Below are 12931 nucleotides of genomic sequence, written 5' to 3'. Positions count from 1 at the left end.
GGCAGAGCCTTGTCAGCATTGCCATGGTTACCTCATAGCAACAGAGACTGGGACTGACATAGATACAAGGATGTTGCTTATATTGCAGGTCAACAATTATGTCAGTTTTTTTTTATTGTCAAATTGGACTAGCTGTTGAAGAACAGTGTGGGTATTTTGGGACCAAATGTGCCAGTATATTCCAAAATGAGTATTTAGATCAAGTATCTCTCAGAATTGTGGGCATGTGAGATGGAAAATCACAGGATGCCACATTTACACAATCATCGCGCACTAAAACAAATGACAACTGACCACAGCTGTGCAGAACAAGTAGAAACATTTTGACTTTAGAAGTGATTAGATGACCTGTTGTACTGAGTTGTGGGAAGCATGCTGAGCACATATAGGAGTAGCAGCTTTGTTAGGCTGTAATATATATATATATTATTATAGGCCTTGATTTAAAGTAGAGGATCTAAACAAGAGGCACTACATCTATTCTCGAGGCAAATGGAATTTTGCTTCACTATTTTGTGTATAAGATAGGTCACAATATTTCCCCCTGCCATCTGTGTGTGTTCGTCCTGGTTGTCTGTGTTTACCTGTTCAGCACCAATGGAGCGTGGAGGATAGCTGTTGGCTAATCAGGCCTCTGCTTTCTTAATGAACCCTGTAATTAGAGCTTTAGCACTGGGTTTGTTTGTGTGTATGTGTGTGTTTAATTAATGGGAGCATGAATTTTATGCTAATATGTCTGTTTCTGTGTATTAGACAGTACATGCATGCGTTTATTTATACCAAACTGTATATCTGCTCCAGTGCTTCCCGTACATTGATTTATTTGTTGTGGTCCGCTTCAATCAGAATATTGAAAAATATTTTCAAAGCCTCAGAAGGCCCTGTGCTGAGGAGGCGCAAAAACAGTTTTTCAAAGACAGCACTTGTTTTCACTTGTTTTTCCAGAGAGCTGAAAGAAATCCAGACTCCACCCAGTCAGAACCTACAGTACAACACTGTGAATTCTGCCTCTTAGTGTGAACTGGAGAAGAATCAGTCCTGTTTCCACCAGCACCCCCTGTTGTTGTCTGATTAATGTGCTAAAATTTCCTTGTTTCTTGGCTTCGTCTGTAGTCTTCCTTAAGCAAAGCTGTGCTGAGTAGACAGCCTGTTAAAAATCCAGGCTCCTTGGACAGATTTAGTGCTCCAGTGGAACATCTGAATCTGCTTGTTATAGCCTGGTGTTATAGCTGCCTCTGGAGCGAGAAGCACCAGTTCTTTGACAAGTATACTGCAAAGACAACATTTGGTACTAACTCCAATCACATGTCTTTGTAGATAAAAATGTTAAAGCATTTAAAGATATAATATGTAAATATTCTGCATTAAAATGTTGAATATATATATATATATATATATATATATGTATATATATATATATATATATATATATATATATATATATATATATATATATATATATATATATATATATATGATTGTTTCTGCTACATTCAGCCATGTGGGGAAAAATATGAGCTTACCTTATGTAGGAGACACTAATAATAAATGCAATTTATTAATCACTGGCGATTAATAAAACACTCGTTAATGGGGCACCACCTCCGTTGTTTTGTCTATTTGAATAATCCGGAGGTAATTAATCAAGTTCGACTGGACAAGTTTAACTTGTATCAATTCTAACCAATTTCAGATCAATTTATTCAATCTCATAAATGAAGTAGTGAATTCTACACATATCCATCGGTTCTCCACATTAAAAACAAACCTGCACAGACAACGACATACGGTTAAATATGTTTATTGACTAAATAATTCAGGTTAAATAAATGAAATGGCAATTTAAATGAATAACAACAGGTAACAGGAAATGTGAAATAACTAAGTAATGGGTTATTAGTGGAATATGGGCTGATGGTGAGATTACGATTTAGGTTGAAGCATTTAAAGATTACGGGAGTAATTTTAATACTAACGAGACCCTAAACGAATTTCTCTTAAGCTAAAAGATATGAATCAGAGCCATATGCACCATCTCATGTATCATGTGTGAATCCAGCTGTTATGAGTGATGTAGAGCCTACTTTCTCAGCAGAGTTGCGGAGTCCGCGGCAGCGGATTCCCTCGGGTGATTTGCGGCTCTAGCTGGCAGTCCCGGTCCAATGGCCGAGGGTCAGCTCGTCCGGTATCAGTCGGTTGGGCACCTCGGTCCTTTGTCTTAGGAAGAGGGCAGCTGGTCCCGTACCGATCCGGTGCAGATCTTGGCTCAATTCCCAGCGGGATGGTACCGCTAGCGAGCGCTGGGGGCTTGTCACAGAGTCTTTCGTTGGAAACCGCTTGCACGGTCTCGGACACAGCAAGTTGCTGTAGTGTCGTGATGATGATTTTGATAAGGATGTTCTTCTTCGTTTCTTCGAGTGGTTCTCAGGCTCTGACTTTGTAAACTAAATTTAACTTCTTGAATAAAATAACTGAGGATGATACGTTGATCAGGCGGATCTTCCGTTGTTAGTTAATGCAAGATAATCTAAATTAAGTTCACTTCTTCAAAAGCAGGTTACGATACTTAACTGCATAAAACAAATTAAAACAGAACTTCGTTCTGGTACAAACTTAATAAAAGAAGCTAATCAATACTGCGAAAAATATAAAGTGAGAAAAATCAACGCGTGAGCACTTCTGCTGATATCGCTGTCTTGGAGCGTGTTTCAAAGTAAAGTAAAGAGCTTCGAAAATAAGTTACAAAAGAAAACTTTAAACAAAACTTAAACTAAACAAAACTGAAAACTAAAAACAACTTTTAAAAACTGACTCGAGAGACGTGATCTCTCCGTTTTATTATTCGCAAATCGAGGCGTGTCTAGGCGGGGCTTACCGGCTTTTGTCTCCAAGATTTAGTGGAGGTGTGAAGATTCACAGAAACTCACTAAACTAAACTTATAGTTTTAAACGTTTCAAAACCGTGCTTCACCTTTCACAGTTTCTCACCATGGCTCAATAGATGTACTTTGTCTATCATGAAAAGGATTATGACGTGATTAAACATTAATTATACATATTCAGCTTAATACTTGTTAAAACAAAGACATATCAGAGTCATTTACTGGTTATAACCATGAACATATTAAACAGAATATTTCTCGTCCAACTGTACCAGGACTCACCATCAGGAGGTGCTGTGGTTCCACCGAACACAGTACAGATTAAACATTAAAATTTGATTTCAGTCAATCTTAATCGTAGAGAAACGGGAAAAAGATCAGTTTTATGAACTTCTCTTACTGTTTCTTAATGTGTTAGAAATAAGATTGTGAGATACTGACTTAATGGTTAATTAGAAATGGTCTGAAATCTGGAAGAATACAGAGGCCATTTGAATGGAATGTCCCAAAGATAAGGATACCAGACATGTCGTAAATAACAGACGGGAGTATTGGCATAGAACAACTCAGCAGAAGGTGTCTGGTATCCACTCTGGAGAGTGTGTTTGTGGATCTGTATTGACACCTTCTGATGACCAGTTCGTTCGTCCCTCCTGGTGAACTGGCAGAGGACTCAACATGACCTGTGATTTATCTGTTTGGAAGGGAGAGAAAGTTCATCCAAAGGCTTTGGGTTGTAAATTAATTAAAACTGTCCTCATTTGAAGTCTTTATGGTCCAGGAAAGCACTGTCCTCTCTGCCAGGAGATAAGATGGCGCCCCTGTAGCCTGTAAATCGTGAAAGGGGTTAACAAGAACAACAGGGCCTCAATGTAATGCAGAGGCGATGGACAGATGTTCCTACACTTACATTACAATAAGTAATGTTTTACAAAAAAATGTTTATGGCATATATTGTTACAGTGCTAGTGCATTTAGCTAACCATTCTGCAAAATTTGTCTTTAAAAATAATGATTTGGACATTTTTCAGCATTTCCTGTTAGGAAGAATGTTTTAAAAATCACAAGGATGCTCAATATTACCTCAGCATTTACTAGAGCTAAAGAAATTTCACATTTGACTGAAGGGAAGAAAACTTTATTGGGTCTGAGGGAGGACTAGCAAGTAGCAACCACCTAGGCTAACTGAGATAATCATGACACCAAAGATTGGTAGACGTGGGAGTCTCTGGATTCTCACTGTTGAACTTGCGCACTAGCGCATTTAAGAAGCTGGAGCCAGCTAATGTTTTTGCTTTTAAAATGCCTGAAACAATTAAACAATTATCAAAACAGTTGGCAACTAATTATCTTTTGATCGACTAATCGAAAAATTGACTAAATGTGCAGCTCTACTGTCTTGTTGGAAGGTAATGTGGGATCTGAGGTATGAGATCCTCTGCATGAACCAGCCTAAGTGATTTAACTTTGAGCACAAAATTAGGTTATTTGTCAAAAAATTATTGGTGAACAGTGTGGCTCATCAACACTATCATGGAAGGAAATTTAAAATATGAAAAATCATAAAAATGCCAAAATACACTGGAATGGGGCTTTAAGGCATATTTTCAAGCAAACAATCAATAACTGACATTGTCAGACCTATTCCATACTTCTGTTAGTGTAACACTGGAAGAAAACTCCTGTTTCCTCTCTGCCATCAGCTTTTATAACAGCTAGATACAGCTAGAGTCCTCAGCAAGCACTGTATAACTTTAATTATGCATTTGGCCACAGGATGATCTACTGTTGACAGAAATGTGGATGTCGAACTGTCAAGTGTTTTAGCTGTTGTTAATAATGTTGAAGGATTGGAGGACACGAAAAAAAACCTTCATCGTATGCCAATTTTATTAAATTGACGAAATAAGACGAATGTACACACATTTATAAAATGTGAAGAGTGTCTACTTATTTTATTGGCATGGATTAGCATTACCTTCCTTCTGTCTCAGTTTTTTCCTGGACAGTTTGGCTCCTCCTGTTGTGGTTCAGCTTGACCAATGACATGTCTGCCTCCTAAAATCATTTCTATGACAAAAAGTCCAGCCTGCACTGCCACAGTGCTACAGAGGTGCTGTGGGTGCTATTGAGAGAAATTGGCTGTTAAATGGAGAGTTGACAGGCCAAGGCTCTGACTTATTGCCACCTCAAAACAAACTGCTATTACCTTGGAAAAACTGACTGCGCTGTATTGATGCATGCTGACAGAGTGGAGCCCAAGTTCACAGATTGGCTTTTGAGTGTGTCTGTTGGTGTGTGCTTGTCATTTTCACTTTCTGGTTGCATGGCTTCCTGCCTCTCCTGCTATCTAGATAACTGCTTTTATGCCATAAAAGTGTGATTCGTTTTGTCAAGTCCTCTGCGATACACATACACATACACACATCTACAATGGGACTCTCTCAGTGCCTCTGTCGATGCAATAATGTGCCTTCACTGATGAGATGGCAAGGGAGTTGGAGAAAAACAGAAGAGAGACGGATCAAAAGAGAAAAGGGAGAAAAGTGCTAGGATAGACATTTGGGAAAGCTCTGAAAGAACACTTTTATATCTGATAGTGCTGACGACAATGCTAAAAGTGGAACAGTGGTGAAGACAGTTATTATGTTGTAAATAATAATAATGAATATTGTTACCTATGTGAAAATGAACAACGCCTGTTTTTCATCTCCAACCTAAAATGTTGTCGGGTAAATGCAAAACATGCCTCAAATAAATATGAACAAAGTCAACATCAGTAATCAGCCACCTGTTGGATGGAGTGTGTGTGTGTGTGTGTGTGTGTGTGTGTGTGTGTGTGTGTGTGTGTGTGTGTGTGTGTGTGTGCGTGCGTGCGTGTGTGTATGTGCTTGTGTGATGTCACCCACATTTGTAATGAGTGAGTGGGTTTATTGCTTGTTATTACCTTAACATTTACTCTAGCTAATAGAAATACCAAATTTGACTGAAGGGCTGAGCTTTATTAGATCTGAGGGAGGACTAGCAAGTAGCAACCACCATAGCTAACTGTGGTAATCATGGCACCAAGAGCCAGTGTTGGTAGGAGTTGGAGTCTCTGAAATTTCACGTTTGGATCTGATTTCTTGTCATGATGTCATGCTTCAATTAAAATTTTGATCTCCAATGGAATGGTGGAGTGCGCTGCACACAGGTAGCGACTGGCAGAAGTAGTCTGCGAAATCATTCAGCAGTGCTGTAAGATTACAGGTGGTAACCTTAATGACCTTCAGCATATATATGAAGTGAGGGCCATCTCCAAAGCAAATGTGATTGTTTTAGCCCCTTAACATCCTTTTATATGTTGAGTTCCAGATGCTTCCACAGGGCGGAGGTTTAGGCTGTCTCAGGGCAGCACAAACAGACAAAGACTGCCTTTTAATCCATCAGCAATTGGCTTTTTAAGCAAAATATAACCTCCATGATCTATGGTGGCAGTGTCACTGATATGGATCTTGTCTTGTGTATGTGTTTGATGTATTATCATTTTGGGTTTGACTACTGTCTGTGAAGCAAATAGCTCCACAGGGACATTAACGTTTTGCTCTATTCCAAATTGATTCAGTACACAGAATATAGAGTTCTTTTTTCAGGCTCTCTCTCTTTTATGATGTTATTTCAAAGTGCATACATCACATTTATCTAAAATGCATGTTTGATGCTTTCCCATAATAACAACACTTTCACAAACCCATGTAGCCACAGACTGCAAAAAATTACAGTTTAAGTTTAGTCAAAACGAGCAGTTAGTCTGTTGGGTGGATTTGGTTTATCAAAGATGCCAGCAAAGTAACACAGTACATTGTCTGTAACTATCCATCTTTAATTGTTAAAGTTACGGCTGAAAATGACAAAACTCACAAAACTACTGTATTGGAACTGGACCAAACTGGAACTACCATCGTTAAACAGAGGAGGGTGCCTCCAACACCACTTGTCAGCCACTAAGTTCTAGGCAGCTTAACATCCATTCACACCTGAACCCTGATGATGCCAAAAACTCCCATGATGTCCGGGTGTGTCAACAACATTGTCATGTGACCTTAACAACACTGAAACTGGGAATTCACATGTGACCTCATTGACTCTGTAAGAGTTAATGCCCACACAGGGTTTAAAGCCTGCGACTCACCATTAGTCAGTTGGAACTGAAAAAGCCTCTTGGATGAGAGGTAAAATGTCTTCAAGAAACTCATGCAAGTCCAGTTTCCCCAATATAGCCCTGTTCAGACCAAAGATGTGGTGACAAGTTCAAACTTGCAACTTCTTGCAATCTGCAATGTTCTGAAAACCTGCCAGTGCACACCAATACGACTATATGAGACAGTGCATCATTACAGTTGCAACGACTCTGTATTTTCATGTTAACTATCGGTCTTCCGGGCTTTTTTAAAGCTGCACATTATTTGTAGCTTCTTACGAGAGAGTGAGAGAGAGAGAGATCAGTCTACTACTATACACAGTACAGTACAGTAGTATTAAGTCAGTTACCTATAACATATCCAAGCACCTGGCCAGCATCCTAGCTCCTTTGATCAAGTAACGCTCAACACCACATCAAAAATTCACAGGATTTCACCAACAAGGTCGGAGAAATAACACTGGACTCAGACAAAACAATGGTTTCTTATGATGTTACATACATTCCCACTATAGAAGCGGTAATACAGTGAAGAAACGCCTGTTACAGGACAGCACTCTGTCCAGCAGAACCAACTTCACCCCAGACCACATTTGTGCCTTACTTGACCTCTGTCTGACAACCACCTGACAACCTGACAAGGTTTCTACAGACAAAAGCACGGCTGTGCCATGGGCTCACCGATGTCCCCAATAGTGGCCAACCTCTACATGGAAGAAGTTGAGAGCAGAGCCTTGATTACCTTCACAGGAACTGCTCCTAGCCACTGGTTCAGGTATGTGGACGACACCTGGGTCAAAATCAGAACAAGGGAAGTGGAAGCTGTTTGACTCTCACCACTGGAGCACAAGCTGGGAGTCATCAGAACCTGAAACCATCAGGCTGACACCATGCCCACAAAGACGGAGGGGAAAGAGAAGGGACAGAAGCACATCATGAGAGCACTTAAAACCTGTTGCTACCCAAACTGGACCTTTGTCAAAACCTCTTAAAGAACCAGAGCAGACAGAGAGGAGGGTACGGAAAAACGTAACAACATCGTCATTCCCTATGTCGCAGGAATATCTGAGAAACTCAGGAGGATCTTTAATAAACATCATATCCCAGTTCGCTTCAAACTTATCAACACGCTGAGGCAGAAACTTGTCCATCCTAAGGACAAAGCACCCAGGCATAAACAGAGTAATGTAGTTTATGCTGTTCAATGCAGACCGGACTGCGGAGTAAAAGAATCCATCTATGTCAAACTGGAATGACAGTCTTTGAACAGAGGAGGTGGCCTAAGACATTACTTATCACCCACCTACAACACTGCTATTCACACCTAGGCTCACCTAGCCCTAGCAACCCACATGAAGACCGGTTGGACCAACGACCCACAAGTGGCCCTAACAACTCTGAAACTCAGAGCTCACACGTGTCCTTAACGACTCTGTAAGGACACTCCCACACAGAGTTTAAAAGCCTGCAACTCCCCTCCAGTTAGTTAGAACTGAAGAAGCCTCTTGGATGAGAGGCGAAACATCTTCAAGAAACTGAAACACGTCCAGTTGCCTATGATACAGCACTAAGAATTAGTTATTGAAATTATGTATTTATGACCTATGAAGAGGGAAGTGAGGAGAGAGCCTCTCCAGAATTTAAAAGCCAGTAGAAGAAGTGCAGCTTATGACACTCTTTCTGTTGGCAGCTGTCGTGGTTGCTGCTTCGGTTTCAAAGGCTTTTGTTACTTGATGAGTGCAAAGGCCTCAGAATGCCACAAATCAAGCAGGTTGCATATAGGCTGTATGTTTAGGGGAAAAAGCCTTGGCTAATTGCCATGTAGTGGTTGTGATTTTCAGACCAAAAGGCACTTGATCTGAAGTATACAGAGGACGTAAACACTGAAGGAAAACTAAAACCAATATTCTGATAAAAATGATGACCGTGGTGTGCCTTCTCTTTCAGTGTCTGGCTGTGTGGGAGTCATTCCTCCTGTCTCAGAGAGTGGAGCCCAGCGAGCAGAGAGATGGGGAAGACACCTCTTAGGTGGAGATCGCCTCCTTTGTCAAAACGGCATAAAGCACACCATCGTCTGTTGTCTGTCCAACACATCTCAACATATGGACTTTGAATCATTGTTGACCTATGCAAACATACATGTTGTACGACTAAAACACACTCTGTCTCTTTTTCTTTCCGTCTGGCCAAAGAAGTTGATCTCAGTTTCACCATTCCAGTGATGATTGTGCATCACTTAAACCAACACTGTGATCCAAATATCCACATAACAGTGTTTACATACCACTGTGTGCTATGCCAAAAGTTAAAAGAAGACTTCTGGCTCTTCTGGACCTAATCTGCTGTTATATGGAACATTATTGTATATAGATACAGTAACTGTTCTCTGTAAACCACCTTTTCTTCACCAGATCTTGACCAAATTACTTTCATGGAACTCAGTGTGTGACATGATTCTAAGAACTTTATAAATGTGACAGGCTATTTTTAATCTTGGTCCGAGTAGTAGTGGTAGTAATGAACAATCTTACCCAAGGTCCAATTACCAGCTTTTTACACATGGAGGTTGACAGTTCTGGGAAAAGCTACTAAGTGGACTGTGATTTAAGATTTTTTTTGTTAAAAGCTTGTCTCTTGCTTGACTTGACTGTTTTTTAGACAGTATCCTCAACAACAAGTTGTACTTAGACTTTAAGACCTGGTTTTAGTTTTGCTGAGATTAGACTACAAAATATCAGCCAATGATAGTCGGACTAAACAGAAGTGGGCTGGTGTTTCCAGGTTTACTGTTATTCATACAATCCTGATAACGTACAGAAACATTTTGATTTTGGTACTGACGACACCTTGAGTTCTTTGTCATGTTCCTCAAGTCATTCATGAGTAGTTGAAGTCTGCCATGTCCTCCAGCTAAGTTACAGCAAGAGTTTCTTATCCCATGACAGAGTGAGCATCTAGATTATTGTGTAGTCTGATCCTTGTAGGCAAATGATCAAAATATCAATTAATATGCTGCCTTAGACTGAAAGCAAGTTCAAGTTTTGTGTCTATAATGTATTTTCTCACTAACTGAAGACTTATCAGTCAGATTTATGCACACCAAAAAAGAAAAGTATAACATTTAACTACAAAATAGCTGAAAAAACATCCCATTGAGCTGATATCTACATCCATCTGAAGTTTTCTTTTCAAGCTAACATGTACGATCAGAATGGTATGAATAACACACACTGCTATTGATCTCCTGTTAAACTTTGAGCAGAGAAGCCTTAAATGCTTTGTGAAATTCTCTCAAGAATGTTTGGAAGTTTTTGCCGATAGAGATTTCACGTTTACATGTCTGATGAATACTACCGTATCTGCAGTGTCTTTATAACAGAATGCTTAAGTAACCTTTTTATACTAATCTTTTTTTCTCTTTTTTTCTTTTATTATTATTGAGTGGAAAAAAAAAAAGTCTGAATAAAATTGATATTGAAATGTTGGCGTAATAATAAAGACGATCTAACACTTTAAACTGTGTTGGCTTCTGTTTATAGACTGTAATGACAAAAGCAAAATTGCTGAATGTCTCTCCCAGGTATTCAGACTCAGTGACTCACACATATCAGTTTTTTGCAGGCTATTTATCCGGAACAAGCATATTTTGTCTTCCCCAGTGTCAAAGTGTCTTACAAAGTTCTGCTACTTGGCAGGGCTAATCCTGAATGTAGCAGCTATGTTAAACACTTCGCCAGTCATTATTCCTCTTTCATTGTGAGGCCTACCCGTCTGAAATAGATATCAAAGGTCAGAGTGCTTGAGAGATTTGCTTGTTTATTTGTTTTGTTGTGTTTGCTAGTTTCTGATCACCACAGTTGTTATTTTCATGTCCAGGGCCCACCTTGTGTAAGTAGTACTTGTGCCCACCTGTGCGCCCCTAGGTGTGTTGGTCTTAGAATGAGGTGGGGTCAGGTACATTGATGACACAGAAAGCAACAGTGTCATAGACCAACAAAATCCTGGTCTGAAGTCAATGGCACAATATTTTCCTGCTATTTAAAGGGCACATTTTTTAGGTGGTAAGATGTGTCTACAGAAGCAGGTTCACAACGCACCTAAACTCTGCTTTTATGCTAAGAGAGCTGTTTTCAGTCATTCTAAATGTTCCCATGCATGCAGTAATGTCAAGGTCACTGCAGCAAATATCATGGCACATTTAAGCAGCAAAACTAAAAACCCAGTCATAAACTTGACAGCACAGAAGAAACTCTCCAGAGGAAACAGAATTGAACTTCTAGCTACCGAAATAAATATCTTACACAGCTCTGATGGAGCTCAGGATCTATCAGGAAGACAGCTGCTTTGCTCCAAAATTTTACAGTACAAATCTGATCTGTGTGTGACCTTTTCATGTGTAGAAGACAGAACATTAATTAGGGCCCAAGCACTGACAGTGCGAAGGCCCTATTGTATCTGTAAGGATTATTTATTATTTTTCTTCCTCCCGAAGGATCGCATATTTGGCGGCCTGAACATACCCCAAAACTCACCAAACTCAGAACATACGTCACATGTGGTGAAAAATTTGATAATTCAAAATGATTGGGGGTGGGTGTCGCCAGGGGACTCCATAGCACCACCTAACGTCGTTTTGTCCGTGCGAAAACATTCTCGGATCATCATTAAATTTACAGGACTTATGGGTCTCAAGGATTTAGCCAGGAATTATTTCTGTCAGAATTTTTGCCGCAACAGGAAGTCGGCCATCTTGAATGGCGTGCGGCGATTTAAATTTTTCCCACGCTGTTTTCGGGACTTTAGGATGTTCGCAGACTCACCAAATTTGGCCCGTAGCTTCTTACCCATGAGTACGTTAATTTGATACCACAACTGCCTTCATGCGCGGCACAACAGCTCAGTAGTGCCCCCTAACGTCCCCCTTATGGCTTTTCCCATTTTGTTTTTTTCATTTCTATGCCACGTACTTTATTTAACTTGTCCTACAGATTTCACGCCACAGACTTCACATTCACTAAGTATCATCCTCAGACCTTGATGATGACACCTTGTCAAAAGCTTTCGCCTCCGATATACCTGGTGGGCATGGCGGTTATAACAGTAAAATCTTTGAGTTAAAGGAACATCAGAACACACTTAAATCATCATTTGCACAATATTTATTTGATTGAAGATGTCAAACATGGTCAGATTTGTGAATTAAACATGAAGGATGAGAATATTGTTGGATCATGGTGGTTACATGACCACACAGTAAAGCCTTCAAAGCTCAACATTTTAGTGGCAAAGGACAATTACTGTTGAAATCCTAAAACAAGTATTGATTTATATAATTGATATGTAATTTTACATATTAATAGTGAGTAATCAGTTGTAGATGAGTGGTGGAGGAAGTAGTCAGATACTTCATTTATGTACAAATACATACAACAACATAACACGTTATTACAAGTAAAAAGTCCTGCATTCAAAACCTTAATGAAGTAAATGTATAATCAGCTGAAGGTATGTGATATTGTAATGAGAAGTGTCGACGTACTTTACTTCACTTACTTTATTTATACAAAACAATAAACCGGGAGGACGTCAGGTCAGGTAGCATACACAGGTAGCATCTTGCTTCAGGCCATCCCCTTCACTTCTTCTTCTCTACTCTACTCCTGCACTGTCTACTGTCTCCTAGCGCCTCTAGCGTTCAGGAGGAAACACCACATATCCCCCTTAATAAGCAAACATTGTCTATATGAACAATAGCTTTCACATTTCAGATGAAACTGTTTTTCTTTGCTACTCTGACTTGTAACATGACATGTATAACACATCTATAAGATTATTTTTATAACAAACTTTTCTTTCCTTATATTCTGAC

The 12931-nt window shown here is 39.6% G+C and overlaps 1 protein-coding gene across 1 annotated transcript in view; it reads left to right on the top strand.

Moving 5' to 3' along the window:
* snx7 (sorting nexin 7) overlaps window positions 1–10160 on the top strand; it is a 59129-nt gene extending 48969 nt beyond the window's left edge. The window contains exon 9 of the mRNA XM_073488381.1: window positions 9010–10160. Within this exon, the coding sequence (XP_073344482.1) occupies window positions 9010–9090 (81 nt within the window). The 3' untranslated portion in view covers window positions 9091–10160. The remainder of the gene's footprint in view (window positions 1–9009) is intronic.
* The last annotated feature ends 2771 nt before the right edge of the window (window positions 10161–12931 follow it).

The sequence above is a fragment of the Pagrus major genome, chromosome 19, assembly GCF_040436345.1.
Source record: "Pagrus major chromosome 19, Pma_NU_1.0".
Lineage (NCBI taxonomy): Eukaryota > Metazoa > Chordata > Actinopteri > Spariformes > Sparidae > Pagrus > Pagrus major.
This window is presented reverse-complemented; position numbering and strand designations above follow the sequence as displayed.